The sequence below is a fragment of the Callithrix jacchus genome, chromosome X, assembly GCF_049354715.1.
Source record: "Callithrix jacchus isolate 240 chromosome X, calJac240_pri, whole genome shotgun sequence".
Taxonomy (NCBI): domain Eukaryota; kingdom Metazoa; phylum Chordata; class Mammalia; order Primates; family Cebidae; genus Callithrix; species Callithrix jacchus.
In genome coordinates this window covers 22,549,603-22,569,543 of record NC_133524.1, presented here as the reverse complement: position 1 = coordinate 22,569,543, position 19,941 = coordinate 22,549,603, and the positions used below count along the sequence as shown (strand labels likewise).

The following is a 19,941-nucleotide window of genomic DNA, read 5'->3' as shown; positions in this document are numbered from 1 at the left end:
ATATACAATATTATAAACCAGCCACTCTACTGATCAGTTTTCATTTCTTCTGTCACACTGTGTATTTGTACCCATTAATCAACCTCTATCTCCTCCCTCACCCTTCCTGACCTTCAGTAACCACCAATCTACTCTCTACCTCCAAGAGATCTACCTTTTTAGCTCCCACTCTGATATTTCTTACTGTGCTTGACTTGTTTCATGTATCGTGACCTCCAGTTCCAACCACATTTCTGCAAATGACAGGATTTCCTTCTTTTTATGGCTGAAAAATCCACTGTGTACAAATACATTTAATTCATTCATCTACTGGGAGCTGAGGTTGATTTCATATTTTGGCTATTGTGAATAGTGCTGCCATAAACGTGGTAGTGCAAATATCTCAAATATATTGATTTCCTTACTTTTGAATATATACTGTGTGTGTGTGTTCCACTGCAGCTGTTCTAATTTACATTCCCACCAACAGTGTAGGAGGGTTCCCTTTTCTCCATATCCTCACCAGCACCCATTATTCCCTGTCGTTTTTATGAAAGCCATTTTAACCAGGGTGAGATGGTATCGCACTGGTTTTGATTTGCATTTCTCTGATTAGTGCCATTGAGCATTTTTTCATATGCCTGTTGGCCATCTGTATGTCTTCTTTCGAGGATATGTCCTTTGCCCACTTTTGAGTGTTGTTTTTTTTTTTTTGCTATTGAATTGTTTGAGCCCTAGTCTAGTTATTCATCCTTTGTCAGATCATTAGTTTTCAAATATGTTCTCCCATTCTGTACGTTGCCTCTTCGCTTTTTTCCTTTGCTGTGAAGCTTTTTAGTTTGATGTAATCCCATTTGTCTATTTTTGCTTTGGTTGCCTGTGCTTTTGAAGTCTTACACAAAAAAATCTTTACCCAGACTAACATCCTGAGCATTTCCCCAACATTTTCTTCTAGATGTTTCATAGTTTCAGATCTTATATTTAAGTCTGCAACCCGTTTTGATTTGAATTGGATATAGAGGTCTATTTCATTCTTTTGCATGTGTTTATCCAGTTTTCCCAGCACCGTGTATTGAAGAAACTGTCCTTTTCCTATCACATGTTCTTGGGAACTTGGTTGAAAATGAGTGTGGTGTGTGTGGATTTCTATCTGGGTTCTCTATTGTCCCATTGGTTGATGTCTCTGTTTTTATGTCAGTACCATGTTGTTTTGGCTACTACAACTTTGTAGTATATTTTGAACTCAAGTAGCATGACGCCTCCAGCTTTGTTCTTTTTGCTCATGATTACTTTGGCTCTTTGAGGTCTTTGTGGTTCCACATAAATTTTAAGATTGTTTTTCCCATTTCTGTTGAGAATGTCATTGGTATTTTGGTAGTGATTGGATTGAATCTGTACACTGCTTTGGGTGGTATCAAACTGGCTTTTTAATCATATCCATAAGAACATTTCTAACCCTTGGAAATCAAACAAACTCTCATTTTAGCAATTACTATGGCAACACCTATTGCTTTCAAAGGCCACTTAGAGCAGCACATTGACATTTACATTTAAATTCAGCAGTGGTTCCTGCAACAGCTGTCTTCATTTCTCTGCAATGTGACCCATCCAATTTTCCATTGACCATGACACTAGCTCAGTACTACTGAAAGTGTGGTCCACATACTGGCAGCATCAACATCTACTAATTAGATTGCAAGAAATGCTGCCTCTTGGGCCCTACTCCAGAACTACTGAATCAGACTCTATTTTAAGAAGATCCTCAACTAATTTTCATGTGCACTCAAGTTTCAGAAGCACTGCCCTAGTTTTTCTAGCCCTACTTCTTTTTCTTTTGAGACGGAGTCTAACTCTGTCATCCAGGATGGAGTGCAGTGGCACTATTTCAGTTCACTGCAACCTCTGCCTCCCGGGTTCAAACAATTCTCCTGCCTCAGCCTCCTGAGTAGCTGGGATTACAGGCACCCGCCACCAAGCCAGGCTAATTTTTTGTATTTTTAGTAGAGATAGGGTTTCACCATGTTGGTCAGGCTGGTCTCAAATTCCTGATCTCAAGTGATCCACCCACTTTGGCTTCCCAAAGTGCTGTGATTACAGGCATGAGCAACCAGGCCTGGCCAAGTCCTACTTATAGACAGTGGGACAACTACTATTCCAGCAGAATCTCTAAGTTCTTGACCACTTTCCTTGTAAAACTAACCGGACACCTTTTTCATCAGATCCTATTTTCAAATTTGAAATATTACAACATGGAGCTCTTTGCCTTAAGTCTTTGAACCCACTCATCCCTCCCTTCTGCCACACACATCAGGGAAAGAAAAAAACCCTTCAACCTCTGCAGTGTCTTAGCAGCAGCTTGGGCTCAGGAAGTCTTTAAAGCAGTCTCTTTCCCTGGGGCCTTTTATTTCTAAGCCAGAAGGACCCGAGTGCAGCTGTACAGCCAGCTGTCACACCATCCTCTTGCTGCCATCTCCCTTTTTTGTTTCTCCTATGGCAGACATCATGGGCAGACCCTGCTCCTCTGGCTTCTGTGGTCTCTGGTGGGAGCCCATGCAGCTTTGGTTTCTTGTGTAGCAGACAGAAAACCTCAAAGACATAATTTAACCACTAGGACTTCTGCTGCCTCAGGAACTTGCCATCTTACTGTCTCCTGGGCTACCCTGTAAAGCAGAACGCTCCTTTGGGAGTTACATGGGTCCCCTGAGCCTTATTGCTGTTCAGTTTTCAATTCTGTGTCCAGAAGTTTTGCTAGCATGCCCCACAGGAAGATGGGAGATAAACTGTGCCAAAAGAATTCCTACTCCTATTTTAAAATATTTAACATTTTACTTGGAAATAACTTCAAGCTCAGGGTTGTATAAGAACTTCAGTAAACAGGATACAATACTTGTATTGAAGTACACTCCAACTTGTCAGTTCACAATGTCCTTTACAGCATTTTTTCCCTCCAATACGGTATCTAGGATACGATCAGACATTACGTTTAGTTGCCATTATCTCTTTAGCCTCCTTTAATCTGGAATCTTTTCACAGCCTTTGTCTTTTTTGACATTAATACTTTTGTACCAGGCCTTTTTCTTAACAGAAAATTCCTCCTTTGGGGATCTCAGGTTTCACGATTTGATTCAGATAATGGATCCTTAACCAAATACTGCATAGGTGGTGACAGACTCTTCTCAAAGTATCACCTCTGGAGGCACAGGATGTCCACCTGCCCTTATGGATGTTGATTTTGATTAACCTGGTCAAGGTGGTGTCCAATTTTTGCACTGTGAAGTTACTTTTATCTTGCAACATAACAGTAGGTGAAATAAACGCCTCCCCCTCCCAAATCATATTCACAGCCTCACCAGAGCCTTATAAGAATGTTACTTTGTATGGCAAAAGGATGTTTGCAAAGTGGTTAAGGATCTTGAAGCAAGAAGAGGATCCTGGATCATCTAGGTAGGACCCATGTAGTAATCACAAGGGCCTTACAAGAGGGACACAGGAGTGAGAGATAGAAGGCAATGTGACAACAGGAGCAAAGAGACTTGAAGCTGTTCCACTGCTGGCTTTGAGACTGAAATGAAAGAAAACAGATTTTTCCCAGGAGCCTCCAGAAGGAATCGGCCCTGCCAACACCTTGATTTTCGCCCGCTAAGGCTCATTTTGAACTTCTGACTCTCCAGAACTGTAAGATAAATCCGTGTTACTTTAAGGAACTAAGTGTTTGGTAATTTGTTAAAGGAACAATAGGGAACTAATACACAACTCAAGCAATCTGTGGGAAATACTTTAAAGCCACGTAAATATGATCCTCGCTGAGATTTCCCTTCAGATCTAACACCAATGGATGATTCTTGCCTGCTTCAGTTATCGCTATGATTACCAAATACTAGTTTTTCAACTCCAGCATTCCCTTTCCCATGACCACTTGGCACTGAACAGTAAAAAAGAGCCTCCTTGATCTCCTGATCTTGTGATCCGCCCGCCTGGGCCTCCACCAGTCCAAGAATCTGTTTAAAGCTCAGACTTACAATAGTGGCAAATAAAAAGTCCTATTTGTGTGGGGGGAAAAAAAAGAGCCTCCTTTGTGTTCCCTATTTATTATCTATACATACTCACGATTTCAAATTTTTTTTTTTTTTGAAACGGAATCTTGCCCTGTAGCCCAGGCTGGAGTGCACTGGCACAATCTCAGCTCACTACAACCTCCACCTCTTCAGTTCAAGCAATTCTTCTGCCACAGCCTCCAGAGTAGCTGGGATTACAGGTGTGCACCACCATGCCCAGCTAACTTTTTTTAGTAGAGACAGGGTTTCACCATGCTAGCCAGGATGGTCTTGATCTCCTGACTTCATGATCCACCCACTTCAGCCTCTCAAAGTGCTGGGATTATAGGCAGAAGCCCCTGTGTCCCGCCATGATTTCCAATTTTTTTTTTTTTTTTTGAGATGGAGTTTCGCTCTTGTTACCCAGGCTGGAGTGCAATGGCGCAATCTCGGCTCACCGCAACCTCCGCCTCCTGGATTCAGGCAATTCTCCTGCCTCAGCCTCCTGAGTAGCTGGGATTACAGGCGTGCGCCACCATGCCCAGCTAATTTTTTGTATTTTTAGTAGAGACGGAGTTTCACCATGTTGACCAGGATGGTCTCGATCTCTTGACCTCGTGATCCACCTGCCTCGGCCTCCCAAAGTGCTGGGATTACAGGCTTGAGCCACCGCGCCCGGCCAATTTTTTTATTTATAATTCATCACTATGCCTAATTTTTTTGATGCACAAACCCTTAGTAGATTCATCAAGTGAGAGCAAAGAGCCAGGCTCAAACTAAACACAAGCAACCAGAATCAGAGTTGTGTGGCCTTGAACCCTGGCCTCTGCAGACTGGTATCAGCACCTGAGCTAAAGACAGTCCCCTGTGGGCTGGGCTGGCCGGACCAAAGTGGAGGCCTGGTGCAGAAACTCCAAATGGATGGGGAATTAAGATATTCAAACTCAGGTCAATGGAGAGCAAACAAGGAGAAAAGAGAGAAGACTCAGTCACAGAAATGGCTGACAGTCAAAATGGCTGCAGATCCTCCACTTTGTCCGTTTTCCAGTCTGACCATTGTACATCTTCAAGTTTCTGCTCCTCTCCAGCCCTTAAAACCAGGAAGGAATGGAGAGTCAAGCCCTAGACTTTTAGGACCCCTTTTGTCAACACAGCACTTTCACCATTACTGGGACTGCATCTTTGCTAGTGCCAAGTAGACATTTTTGCTCCTTTGAGCAAAACAAATTTGCAGGGACTTCTCCCTTTATCATCATAGCCTGCTTTTCTTCTTGAGCAAGCCCAACTACGGGTAACTTCTTCCAGTCAACCTGGAACGTTTCCTCCATGTTCTACATGGAAAATGCAATTCTAAGAATTCCCTTTTACAGTACACTTCAATCTTCCAAGGCTGGAAATACTAAGTGCCTACTACAAGGCAAAAGAGGTACCCAGGGGCTTTCAGAGCTTCCATTTTAGCTCATGCCAACTGGACTTGGGCTGAAGTTCTTCCTGCCCCTGCCCCCACTACATTTAAGTTAAAAACCTCTAGTTTTGTTTTTTGTTGTTATTTTTTTTTTCGGATAGAGTCTCATTCTACCACCCAGGCTGGAGTGCAGTGGCCTGATCTCAGCTCATTGCAACCTCCGCCTCCCGGATTCAAGCGATTCTCCTGCCTCAGCCTCCTGAGTAGCTGGGATTACAGGTGCACGTCACCATGCCTGGCTAACTTTTGTATTTTTCATAGAGACAGGGTTTCACCATGTTGGTCAGGATGGTCTCAAACTCCTGGCCTCTTGATCCACCCGCCTCTGCCTCCCAAAGTGCTGGGATTATAGGCGTCAGCCAACGCACCCAGCCAAAACTTCCAGTTCTTAAGTGGCTATCAGAACCCAAACCCAGGTATCTGTATTCTTTCCCACCCAGACACAGTCTTCTTCAGACATAAAAAAAATTAAACATGTATGTTCAATACAGATGGGATGAGGATTATAAAATAGAAACACTGAAGGGACCATGCAATGCGTAGGACATGTTGACAAAAGCTCCCCCTTCGCATTGGGAGGATGGATAGCAGGGAAATTTCAGGTACAAAATTTAAATTGGAGAAAGAACATCTACAAAGTATAAGAGGACGTGCAATGTAATGCAGAGCTGTGTGTGTGACCAAGTCCAAGGAGTGTTTCTGTCCCCTAGCAATGAACAGACAGAACAGTCTGAATCACTTAGCAAGAACCTAAGCTACCATCGCAATCATTTACGAAGATGTAAGACTATTTTAGAACAAAGTCAAGAAAAAAGTATTCTCTAATAGGCGGAACTAGGAACAATCTCCAATAAGTATCTTTATGGTCAAGAGTTACAGAGACCTACCCCCTACCAGTCGTTTTTAGGAAACTGGGTGGAGCAACCCCCAACCCTTCCTTCTCTGAATATCGGAGGCCTTCCATCAAAATATACCTGGCCTGCTTCTTTCCTAGGAGAACTGCCTGCTTCACTTACTGTTACATTTCTGTGCAAAGATGCACAGAGAGGGGCCTATTCCCTAATGCTTCATCATACAAAAATTGCTCACTGAAACAATCACTACATGGTTGGCTGGTGCACGGGAAAACTGTCTGCATTCATTAGTCGGCCTGAGCATCCCAGGACCCCCAGATACAGGAGCTACGTCTACCTGTCCAGTCACATTTATCATCCAGTTTCCTAGGGAAATCACAGCCAAGCAGATTCAAATAGCTTTCCAAAAGCACTGGGTTATTTCTTGCCCATGTTCTATTTCTCATTTTTGAAATAATGAGTAAAGCAGAAATCAGCAGAATGACTACATGAGGTAATTGAGATTTTAAATGGTTCTGGCTGAGGAGAACTGATCTGACAGTGTTGATACGAAGTTCTGACAGAAGAGTGAAGGGATCCCACCTACCCTTCCCCACCACTCAAATACAATAAACACAATGGAAGCAAACACTGTAGGTCAGGAGTTCTTAACCTGGGCCTATGGACAGAATTCTGTGACCCCATAAACTTGGATGGGAAAACGCTTCTATCTTTATCTTTACCAACTCCTACTGAAGTTTAGCATTTCCTTTAAGCATGAACATGGGTGACAAACCATGTTAGTACACAGCAGTTCCTATGACTTTGTCAACAAGAGAAATCAAATGTGTTCTCATCACATTTCAGTTGCTACAGATCTTATACTTATTACTACTTCACAATTACGGTATCTGACCTACCACTTGATCCGCCTAGATAACAAAGCAGCCCAAATATTCTATCATAAGTTTTTGGAAAATATAACTTGTTTCCTTGTATTCTTATTTTATATATTTAAAATGTTTCTGAGAAGGCGTTCACAGGTTTCACCAGGCAGCTGCTGAAGGAGTCCAAGGTACAAAAGTTAAGCACCTCTGATGGAAGCATCCACATGAGAAATGAAGAATGCTGGCACCCAGATTCATAGGACCCTTAGGCACATTTCAAACTTGGACTGTTGGCCTGCCTAGTGTTACGAACATATCATTCATAAAGCTGTTTTAAGACAGACCAGGATAACATAAATGAAAGTGATTTATCAGCCAAAAGCACAGCAATGTTAAAGGTTACTCAGCGAGAGGGTACCTGAAGGATAAGAGTACTTCTTCAAGGTCACATAACACCTCTTATCTAGGAAATAGATGTTCAATAATGTAGTCCAACTGGCCTCTGGAAGAGCACTACTCAAAATACTGCTCCAAGGCCGGGTGGCTCATGCCTGTAAGCCCAGCATTTTGGGAGGTGGAGGCGTGTGGATCACTTGAGGCCAGGAGGTGGAGATCAGCCTGACCAACATGGTGAAACCCCAACTCTACCAAAAATACAAAAATTAGCCGGGCATGGTAGCACATACCTGTAGTCCCAGCTACTTGGGAGGCTGAGGCATGAGAATTGCTTGAACCCTGGTGGAGGTTACACTGAGCTGAGCTCGTGCCACTGAACTCCAGGCTGGGCAACAGAGTGAAACTCGGCCTCAAAAGAGAAGAAATAAAAAAAAGAAATTGCTGCTCCAAGATGTGGTAAGGAGCTTGTGCCACAGAAAAAAAATCAGCACACTGCTTCCTTCAATGAGAGAGTCTTGCTGTGAAAAACAGGTCAGCTGAAGTGCAGTGCTTAGAAAACAAAGAGCGGGTAGACCAACCACACTTCTGACAAACCACACTTCTGAGTGGTCCTGCTCTAGAGCCTTGAACACAGGTCAATGATATATAACACAAAACCCACACCCCCACCCCATCTCAGGAGTCATGGGACCAGAATGAAACTGATTAATCTATTGAGACAGATGGTAGAAATAAACGCAAAGTCTTGAGCCTGCAGTAGTTAACGCAAGCAGGGAAGTGACTGTGCAGACTGTATAGGAAGTAGTAGCACATTTTCATTTCAACATCAGCACTGCTCCAGCCCATTAAAGACACTGTCAACCCAGCCTTCCTTCAGCCCCGCTGGATCACCATTAGTCAAATCTCTAAAATAGTCAATCAATCACACTGCTAAGAGAAAGCAGCTTTTCATTTTTAAATAAATTATTGACATCTGCTGATGTGTTAAATGGAATTTCAAACAGTCATATTTGTCTTGTCTCTAATTATAAAGCAGCTCTAGGATACTACAGTATAGTCCAGTTTAAGTTATAAAGGAGACTGTAATACCGTATAACACCACAGCCATTAAAATAAAACAACAATGCTAGATCTTATAACATGTTTTTAAAGTCAGCAAAAGCAGAGGGGATTTGTAGTTACCAGAGTTCAGTTTGCATGCTTTTGTTTTAAAGCACTAACTAAGATGTTCAAAACAATCATACATCATCCTTTCCCCAATATAATGCAGTTGGGTCAGAATTCACTATTATCACCCAAAATGAAAAGAAAGAGATTTCCATTCCTTTCTTTTCCATTCCACGTCCCTTGTTCTCTCCTGAATGTATCTTCCAGGGCCTGGTGCAACCTGATCCACTTCATTTCCACCTCTCAGGTCTTCACAGGATTTGTGTCAACAGATTTATCAGTGGATCTCTGCCCCAGCCTCAAGCTAGTCTTCAAGTACAAAGTCATGTCCAGTTATTAAAAACATTATATCCAGACAGCAGGCAGATATACCTGGTTTCTTTTACAAAGTAGAAAAAAATCTGGCCAGGCACGGTGGCTCACACTTGTAATCCCAGCACTTTGGGAGGCTGAGGTGGGCAGATCACAAGGTCAGGAGTTCAAGACCAGCCCGGCCAACACAGTGAAACCCTGTCTCTACTAAAAACACAACAATTATCTGAGTGTGGTGGTGGGCACCTGTAATCCCAGCTACTTGAGAGGCTGGGGCAGGATCCCAGCTACTTGGGAGGCTGAGGCAGAATTGCTTGAACCCAGGAGGCAGAGGCTGGAGTGAGCCAAGATCATGCCACTGCACTCCAGCCTGGGAGAAAGAGCTAGACTCTGTCTCAAAAGCAAGAAAGAAAAAGAAAAAGTAGGCATTCACTCATTTAAAAAATTTCAGGTGGTGGGGCGCGGTGGCTCACGCCTGTAATCCCAGCACTTTGGGAGGCCGAGGCAGGTAGATCACGAGGTCAAGAGATCAAGACCATCCAGGCCAACATGGTGAAACCCCATCTCTACCAAAAAAAAAAATACAGAAACTAGCTGGGCGTGGTGGCACATGCCTGTAGTCCCAGCTACTCAGGAGGCTGAGGCAGGAGAACTGCTTGAGCCCAGGAGGCGGAGATTGCGGTGAGCTGAGATTGTGCCACTGCACTACAGCCTGGAGCCTGGTCAAGACAGAGCAAGACCCTGTCTCAAAAAAACAAAAAATTTTTCAGGCCAAGCACAGTGGCTCATGCCTGTAATCCCAACATTTTGGGAGGCCAAGGCATAGACCAGGAGTTCAAGACCAACCTGGCCAATACAGTGAAACCCCCATCTCTACTAAGAATATAAAAATTAGCTGGGCATGGCGGTACATGCTTGTAATCCCAGTTCCTTGGGAGGCTACGACTGGAGAATCTCTTGAACCCATGAGGCAGAGGTTGCAGTGATCCGTGATCACACCCACTGCACACTAGTCTGGGTGACAGACCAAGTATATCAAAAAACTGTATATTTTCATACTATACTATTGATTCCTATCTTGGGAAGAAAAATGCTCTGTGTTGACACCAATTCTATCTCAAAATGGACACTGAATATTTCATTTTTAAAGCTGTGCTTATTGCAAATTCACCATAAATGAACTCATTCCACTGATATAGTATACACCTTTTATAAAAACAACAGAATAACCCACTGGCGTCTAACAATTCAAGTCAATGTAAGCTCACTTTTGATGTGGATCATTACCCACAAACACCACCAAGCTGTTAGCTACCTGCACTTCCTTAGGAGTCTTCAAGTCGCTCATATTGCCGCAGGCCTCTCCACAAATTGTCATACATCTGTGCAGCTAACAATCTGCTCAGAAAGTTTCATAGCAGCTACCCAAAATGACTTTTATTTCCACATCTAATACACTGGTAAGAGAGAATAAAAATAAGCTTTTGACTTTCAACTTTACAGTCAGACAAAATCTCTTGCTAGCCTCAGGTCAATGGTATAATGAAGGACTGGTAAATGTAATAGGCTGTGTATCATTTAGCACGGTGGCAAATGAAGTCATTACTAGTGTTCAAAAAAGGCCCTAAGGCCATCCTGTTATAAAGAGATAAATGACATCCACTGGTAGAACTAAAAACAGACCAGGAGATACCGTTGGCTCTATGAGATCACAAGTCAGAAAGAGGGGACTGGGCTGAAATAAAACAACAGAACACATGAAATGACTCTTTTGTAATTTTAATTGAAGCAATTCCTATTCATTTTTTTAACTCTCTTATAAGCACCAAATTTTAATATCTCAGTCAATTTTTGGGGAAAGAAACACCATCAAGATCTTCCCTCCAGCACAAAACAATGATGTTCATTCCTCCAAACATCCAAATTGATGATCTACCAAAACAAAAATGAAAAAAAGCCCATAGAGAAATAAAAAGGAACAAAAATCACATTCTGGGGGTGGGGGGGGGTCAGTGCATTTAGCAATCTTCACTGTGCTGTCTAACCATCCTTCAGCTGACTTCCAAAAAAATAACACCCTAACTTCATCAAAATATACATTTTCCATTTGCTTTTTTAAATTAAAAATAATAATTTTTTTAAAAAAAAGGAAAACTTTAAGGAATTCACAATCAATTGCCTGACTCATTTCGATGTCATGTACAGCATACGGAGGTCAGGAAGGCTATTTGCAGCACGTGTGATTAGGGGATATTCAGCTTCAAGGTTTAGCTTTCTTCCAAACAGTGTAAAATACCCACCTGGACAGGGAGTCAAGGAATCAAAGCAGGTAATTCAAGGAAGAAAAGGCATCACTTGTAATTCCTTTGCTGGCCTACACATTAGAAGATGGATGAAAAGCTTCATGGCTTAGAGCACTGTGGGAATGAGAATGAAGGCCATTGAATAAGGCCACTCTGCAGCCTGGGGACACCCCCACCACCTGGGATGTCTGAAGGAACTGGGTGGACATCAGAAGGCTAAAGGAACACAAATATTCTCTCAGGTAATACTACTGCTTCCAAAGTCTCCCAAGTTTTAGGGAATTAATAGGAGAAGGAAAGGAAGGAAGGAGGAAAGGAGGGAGAGAGGGAAAGCTGGGGTAGCAAGAGATGCAAGGAAGGGAGAGAAGGCGGAGGGAAGAGAGGGAAGGAGGAGGAGAGGGGAAAACGACGGGAGGAAGAAAGGAGAGGGAAGGAAGGAGGGCGAGAGAAGAACTAGCAGGTGAAAGCCTTTGCTCCAAATGTTATCAACTGATTTCTCAAATCTCCAAACATGCAAACACAGGCCTGGCCAAAATGCTGACGGGAACCCTAAACAAAGGTGGACAGTTGGTAGGAGGAGATGCTAAAGCTCTGTACAGGCTGTGGAGGGACACGGCCACCCAGCAGGCAGAGTACTCCCCTCCTCACATGGGGCTTTAGAGGGTTCTCATTGCCTCTTGCTGGTCATCTGGTCTCAGCAGGCAGTCTGCGCTGTTGGGTTCTGTCCCAGCCTGATGCAACCAGGCCTTGTTGCAAGTCAACAGCGGCCACTGAGCTCCCTTGATAGGAAAAAAAAAACAAAAAACAAAAAACTGCTGTCACAGGAACCTGGACTTAGCAACAGCAGATAAGGAAGCTATCCTCTGCAGACTACAGCCCATAGCTGTGTCACCGCACTAATTTCAAATGATAATGCTCTCATTTCCTTTTTTCTCTGTGTTTTATTTCTCTAGACTAACTTTACTAAGTGGAACTAACAGAGAACACCAATGTTAACTGTGCAGTCCCCAACATCATTCTAGTTCTCGATTTCCACTGCAAATTAGCATCAAGTGTAGAAACTAGTATTAACGTCAGCTAATTTTAATATAAGAGAATGAGTGATTTTACCTGACATAGGTAGGGTGGTTATTTTAGGCTCTGGCTTCTCAAACTTTTCAGGTGCACATAAATCCCCGGGAGGGCTGGTAGAACAGGTCACTGGGCCTCCACTTCCAGAATGCCTGACTGGGCAGCAGGTTGGGGTGGGGCTTGAGAATGTCCATCTTAACTAGTTCTTGGGTGATGCTGCAGGTCTGGCAACACCTTTGAGAACGAATGCTTCAGACCAGTGGTGATCATTAAAAGCACCCAGAAAGCTGTGGCAAGCCGCACCCCAAAACTTTTAGGTGGGAGTCTAGTATCTTAAACTTTATTTAAAGCTTCTTGAAGGATTCCAATGTGCACCTAAAGCTTGAGAAACAAGGCTTCACATAGCCTACAGCTAAGCTGATTGTTTATTATTGGGATTTAAATTTTTTAATTGGCATAAGATTTAACTGGGTGCTTTGATCTGGCAACACAGTGTCAGTCATGGTCAAAGGATACAATTCCAAGTATGAAGGGACACAGACGATCTCCTTTGAGAATTCCACAGGACAATACAGGCGCCCCAGCTGTTCTTCATAGAGCGACAGCGCTTCCGTCAGATTGACACAGTTCCCCTAAATCAAAGAGAGATAAGCAAATGGGATTCCTGAGTCCTTTACAAGGGCCTCACTCACCTGAAGGTCTTTAATAAAGGAGAACAATTCTAGCTGTAGATAAAAGTTCATCTTTAAAAAACCAGATAAGGCTTCTGTATTTTCGCAAATTACACTGCATTCTATTTATAGACCCATTAACTCATTATCCTTCCACCTCATTTACTAAGCCATTTCAAATTATTAGAGTACGAAGTGACAGAAAGCAGTGAAGCCAATTTCTTAGTAGTGACACAGTCACTGAATTAAAACCATGCAATTTGCAAAGAGTCATACAAATAACTCATTCAAAGTAAATTTTCTCAATAATGGTCACCATTATATTACAAATGAAGTATGAAAAAGATAGTGTTCTTGATTTCCACAATGGTTTAAACTACAATTCTCCTAAGAGTCTAAAATGTTGACACAGAACTATATTCTCCCTGTTTTTCCTAGAATCTGTGTATAAAAGAACAAAAGTTTATTCAAGATATATTTGCTACGGATATTCCTCAGTTGCACACCTTATCAAAGACATTCTCTCGACATCATTATTCTAACATTTCTCCCTTTCCAGTCATCACATTTCCAGCATCTCCAGCAGCTAGGGGTAGTCACTTGAGATATACTGAAAGTCTGCTAGTAGCTGCTGAAAAAGCTTTTGATTCTGAACAAAGAGAGAGCCACCCGCCTCTTCAACTTTCTTCCAGGCTATAACCTAGATGTGTTATTTGGAGCTGCAGCAGCCATCCTGAAACCATAAGGTAAAAAAGATGAAGAGAATCAAGAGATGCCAGCCAGTAGCAGAGCTGCTGAATGGATACAGTATGTGCCTAACTCTAGAGCAATGCTCCTTACTCCTTAGTGTACTTATGATATCATAGGGGATTCTTGTTAAAATGCAGATTTGGATTAAGTCTGGGGAAGCATTTATCATCCTTTTAGCATAATTTTCCCCAAATGCTTTTCATTATGTATTTAGGAAACAAAACTGGTAGTTAATACCACCTGTTTCCTTTTAGCCTCTGAAGCTGATATTCACAAGACTACTGAATCCAGGTAGTGATTCCATTTCTTAAGAAAGTTACTCTTGGCCGGGCACGTTGGCTCACGCCTGTAATCCCAGCATTTTGGGAGGCTGAGGTGGGTCGATCACCTGAGGTCAGGAGTTTTGAGATCAGCCTGGCCAACGTAGTAAAACTCTGTCTCTACTGAATACACAAAAATCAGCTGGGCGTGGTTAACAGGCACCTGTAATCCTAGCTACTCGGGTGGCTGAGGCAGGAGAATTGCATGAACTTGGGAGGCGGAGGTTGCAGTGAGCCGAGATCGTACCACTGCACTCCAGCCTGGGCAACAAGAGCAAAACTTCACCTCAAAAGTAAATAAATAAAAATATTTTTAAAAAATGGTTACTCTTAATTTGCCTCAAAATAGCCAAGTATAATGCGAGATGAAAATTATTTACAAATAAAGACAGCCTGTGATGTAAGAACTCCTGAGAATGGCTTTCAAAACCAACCACCCAGCTAGTCACGGGCAAGAGGTTAGAACTATTCTGAGAGCTGGCCTGGGTGGTTTTAACTTAGCACATTCACTCAGCATGACATGCTCCTCAGTGCCAGCCTGTTTAGTACCCCATCATCTAGGGTCCTGTAGTGGGATATGGCCAAAGTGACCTTTGCCAGCATGTAATTTGGTTTCAACATCAAGTTCACCATGAGAGCATATAAACACCACTCATGTAATTTAAGATTCACAAATAGAAAACCTTGCCCAGTTGTTTTTAGAACACATCACCACTGGGGAAGCTATAGAATGAAAATGCCACCAAGGTGCACAGTAAATGGCTTTGCCATCTTAAAATTGACACCACACTCTCCCTTTATAGAGGTTATATGGGAAGACTTCCTTACACAGACTGTGGGAAGAAACTAAGAAAGTTTCAATTTGTTCTTTCCCAAGATTGTCAAGAAGTTTCAAAAAAGAAAAAAACACAAATAGAGACCTACCCCAAAAAAGTAACATGATACATTTCACTTTCCTGTCTACTTAAATGGAATGACTTTTTTTTTTCTTTTTAAGAGAAACAAATGGGAGAAGAAGAGTAAAAGTCTAATAGCAAAGAGTTAAGTACCTATTAAGGATAAGAAAGAGGAATGGGACAAGGGGTAGGGTCACACCTGGCATTATCAAAGAAAAAGGGGCTCTCTGTCCAATGTGCTAGAAGTCAACACTAGGACACTGGGTTTTAAGAAAAGCAAAGCTTATTTTACTTTCTTTTCAGAGAAAGGGTCTTGCTGGGTTGCCCAGGCTGAAGTACAGTGCTGTGATCATAGCAGCATCAAACTCCTGGCCTCAAGCAATCCTCCTGCCTTAGCCTCCCCAAATGCTGGGATTACAGGCATGAGCCACTGTGCCTGGCCTAAGAAAAGCTTTTTATTGTAAGTCAGCTAACAAGGAGACAGAAGTCCAGCTCAAATCTGTCTCCCTGTGTTGGGCTTAAAGGCAGTCCTTTTATTAGAAAAGCTTTAAGGGGTTGGGTGTAGTGGCTCACACCTGTAATCCCAACGGTTTGGGAGGCTGAGGTGGGCAGATCATTTCAGCAGTTCGAGACCAGCCTGGCCAACATGGGGAAATCTGATCTTTTCTAAAAATATAAAAGTTAGCTGGATGTGGTGGCACACACCTGTAATCCCAGCTACTCAGGAGGCTGAGGCAGCAGAATTGCTTGAACCCAGGAGGCAGAGGTTGCAATGAGCCATGATTGCACCACTGTACTCCAGCCTGGGCCACAGAGTGAGACTCCATCTCCATCTCAAAAAAACAAAAAAAGTTTAAGGGGTAGGTTCTGAGATTTGCAGGTGATTTATTGGTGGACAGAAAGGAAAGAGTAGATCTGGAAAATCCTCAGGCATGTGTAGTTAACTCTTTATGCGAACTCATGGGTATCATGTGCAAACTTGTGGGCAGGGAAGTGGTTAGTATGAAGCAAGTGATGAAAACTCAGGCTGTGTTGGCTCAAGCCTGTAATCCCAGCACTTTGGGAGGCCGAGGTGGGTGGATCATGAAGTCAGGAGATGAAGACCATCCTGGCCAACATGGTAAAACCTTGTCTCTAATAAAAATACAAAAAAATTGGCTGGGTGTGGTGGCAGGTGCCTATAATCCCAATTCCCAGCTACTCAGGAGGCTGAGGCAAGAGATTCACCTGAATCCAGGAGGTGGAGGTTACAGTGAGCCAAGATCATGCCACTGCACTCCAGCCTGGTGACAGAGCGAGACTCCATCTCACAAATGAAAAGAAAAGAAAAAGAAAAAGAAAATTTAGGCTGTGACATCAGTAAGCTTGTTCTGTGCAAATTCTAGTTGGCCATATTGGTTTTAACAGACTTTAGCCAGTTATTTTCTCTCTTGAGTGGAGGGAGTTTCAGTGTTTCACCAAGTGGTTTCTTTTTTACCTGCGATCCTGCAAACTCAGGATTTTAGTAGTCACTGGTTTCTTTAACCTTTTATGACAGAGTTTCACTAGGGCATTAAATCCAAATTCTATAGCTTCAGTTCTAGAAAGTTCTTTTCCCCATGTTACGTGTGGACAGTTCACACTGGCTTGTGTTTATTTTAGAGGTGGGGTCCTCCTTCACTGTGTTGCCCAGGCTGTCCTCGAACTCCTGGGCTCAAGCAATCCTCCTGCGTAGTTAGGATTACAGGCACATGATACCTCAGTAACAGGTACAGAAGAATACATCCTTAGCAACTTTTATCAAGTTCAAAAGCAAGTAAAATTAAATAGTATAATGATTTAGGAAATTATACATGCAAGAAGCATCTATAAAATACAGAAATGGAAAAAAGGGAGACCAACGATGGGTTACTTCTAGAAGGCAAGCGGGAACGAGGGAGGAATACAGATGTGTTAAAGGTACTGACAATGTCCAGTTCTCAACTTGGGTGGAGGACGCAGAGGGTTGCTAATATTTTGCATCAAGTCTCACATGTACAAAACTTAGCTGATACATAACAAAAAGGTGGGTTTTTTTTTGTTTTTTTTCTTGAGACAGAGTCTTGCTCCGTCACTCAGGCTGGAGTGCAGTGGCACAATCTTGGCTCACTGCAATGCCTGCCTCCCAGGTTCAAGCAATTCTCCTGCCTCAGCCTCCCAAGTAGCTGGGATTGCAGGGGTGTATCACCACACCCGACTAATTTCTCTAATTTCAGTAGAGAGAGGTTTTTGCCATGTTGGTCAGACTGGTCTCAAACTCCTGACCTCAGATGATCCACCCACCTCAGCCTCCCAAAGTGCTAGGATTACAGGCATGAGCCACAAGTGTATCAAATAACTTACACTGTTTTAAAAATGGGGCTGGGGAGAGAGAATACAGGAAGGCCAAGCCCCAGGATCTGCCTCCTAGGTTCCATGAAAACACTTCTTCCCCAGTTCGAATTCTACTGGCCCACTTTGATTCTCACACTCCTCCATGATGCATCCCCAGGCTTTCTGGGTAACCATAGTAACCAGGCAGCCATAGTAACACCAATGACATCACGAACTCACCACTGTGATGCTAGTTTGGGTGGGAGCATTTGGCTTTTGTAAAACACCACAGTTTCAACCCACCCTTAACCTGACTCCAGTTCTAAGCTGCACACTTGGGCAAAGGGGGTGGGCATGGCAGGAATCTGGGTTATCTCTTGAGCATGTCACCTGGCAGTTAAGAAAAAATTACACTGTGGCAACTACATCAATACATCCTGAGTCAAATCATCTGCTTTTTGACTTAATTACTGCTTCTTGAAAGACCTATCCACCCCGGTCCACATGAATCTTACCATATGACAATGTCAACCACCAAATATACTGAATGAACCCCAGGTGTTATACAATGAGATTGTTTTGTGGTTCCAACTGTAATAAACATGGGGACAGAAAACATGTCATAATATGTCTTTTGGACGATTCTTAGAAACCAGGACAGCCCTGGGCATAAAATCCTTGTGATTTTGGTGAAAAGTCTATTGGCAAGGGCATAAAATCCTTGTGATTTTGGTGAAAAGTCTATTGGCAAAGGCAAGATATCAAAGCCTGGGTCATTAATATTTACAAATGGGCTGGAGTAGTATTCTAAGCAAGCATTTCTATTAGCCCTTCATACTAAGATAACAGCTCTCCATAGGAGGCAGCTTGCCATGCCAATCTTCAGAACAAAAGAAGAACAACTGCATGGTTGTAGTAGACAACAGGTGGAGTTGGTGTGGCTGTCTTCTTTTGTACCACAGACAAGTCAGTCTGTAGCGGATCCAAATTTTTTTCAGTCTCTTTTTGTTCAAGATCCCAGAGCCTCACATTTTTCCTTGATTTAAGCTGCATGAGATTTCCTTCTATGTATTTGCAAAAACAAAAAATTCTGGCTGGGCAGAGTCACTCATTCCTGTCATCGCAACACTTCAGGAGGCCAAGGTAGGAGGGTTACTCGAGTCCCGGAGTTCAAGGCCAACCTGGGCAACACAGTAAGACCTGATCTCTACAAAAATGTTAAAAATTAGCCAGGCATGGCAATGGATGCCTATAATTCCAGCACTCCGGGAGGCCAAAGCAGGAGGATCACTTCATCCTAGGAGGTTGAGGCTGCAGTGAGACATGACTGTACCACTGCACTCCAGTTGGGCTACAGGCCAAGATACTAGCTCAAAAAAAGGAAAAGAAAAAAATCCTATAGATATGCTCTGCTTAAAAAATACCTATCATAAGAAAGTCCAACTTGGTTCTTTACAGTAAGAAAGGTTCATTTGAGCAGGTTTCACTGCAGGTTTCTATTAACAGGGGTCTGCAAACTTCTATCTGTAAAGAGTCAGATAGAAAATATTTTAGGCTCTGCAGATCATACAGTGTCTACCACAACTACTCAGTACAAAAGCAGCCACAGACACTATGTAATAAATGAGTGTGGCTATGTGCCAAGAATCTTTACAAACAAGTAAGCAGGAAGCCAGACTTGGCCCAATGTTTGCAGACTCCTGTTTTGAATAGTTATATCCATCTACAATATGTTTGTAAAAATCATTTCTAAATGGTGGGGGAGAACACTCCATTGATAGATAGTGCTTTGCTCTCCTCAAAGTTTCCCAACAATTTTGCCAAGTGCAAAGTCTAAGATTAAGCACAATGTGCCTGCAGGTCTTGCACACAGAGGAAAGAGGGGAACAACAGGATAGGCTGGAGCCTAAGTCAAGGTGTCTCTTAGAGTTGCTAAGTTGTTTTCAACATTATTAATCTCAGATTCCATAAAATGTCCAGGATGGCTTGCAAACACCTCCTCAGGAGGGTAAAGTTAAAAATTCTACGTATTCCTGACCTTTTTTTATTTTGAGATGAAGTCTCGCTCTGTGGTCCAGGATAGAGTGCAGTGGTATGATCTCGGCTTGCTGCAACCTCTGCCTTCCAGGTTAAAGCAATTCTCCTGCCTTAGCCTCATGAGTAGCTGGGATTACAGGCACCTACCACCATGCGTGGCTAATTTTTTTATTTTTAGTAGAGATGGGGTTTCACCATGTTGGCCAGGCTGGTCTCAAACTCTTGATCTCAGCCTCCCAAAGTACTGGGTTTACAGGTGTGAGCCACCTCACCTGGCCTGTTCCTGGCACTTAAATACAGTATAGTAAGACTGTGTTTATTTTTCAGTAAAAGTCTCACTCTGTCACCAAGGCTGGAGGGCAGTGGCATGATTACAGCTCAGCTTCGACCTCCCAGGCTCAAACAATCCTCCCACCTCAGCCTCTAGAGTTAGGACTACAGGCACGTACCACCACACCCAGCTAATTTTTAAAATTTTTTTGTAGAGCT

At 42.9% G+C, this 19,941-nt stretch overlaps 1 protein-coding gene across 4 annotated transcripts in view; it reads right to left on the bottom strand.

Annotated features, from left to right (window-relative positions):
- Window positions 1-10,836: 10,836 nt before the first annotated feature.
- SMS (spermine synthase) overlaps window positions 10,837-19,941 on the bottom strand; it is a 70,602-nt gene continuing 61,497 nt past the window's right edge. For 2 of the 4 annotated variants that reach the window (XM_008989075.5, XM_035287642.3), the window contains exons 10-11: window positions 12,964-13,079; window positions 10,837-11,373 (exon numbers count right to left, since the gene is read on the bottom strand). In XM_008989075.5, coding sequence (XP_008987323.3) covers window positions 11,334-11,373; window positions 12,964-13,079 — 156 coding nt within the window. In that variant the 3' untranslated portion in view covers window positions 10,837-11,333. Of the gene's footprint in view, window positions 11,491-12,024; window positions 13,080-19,941 lie in introns of all 4 variants that reach the window. The other 2 variants (XR_013531439.1, XR_013531440.1) reach the window with 1 other exon arrangement.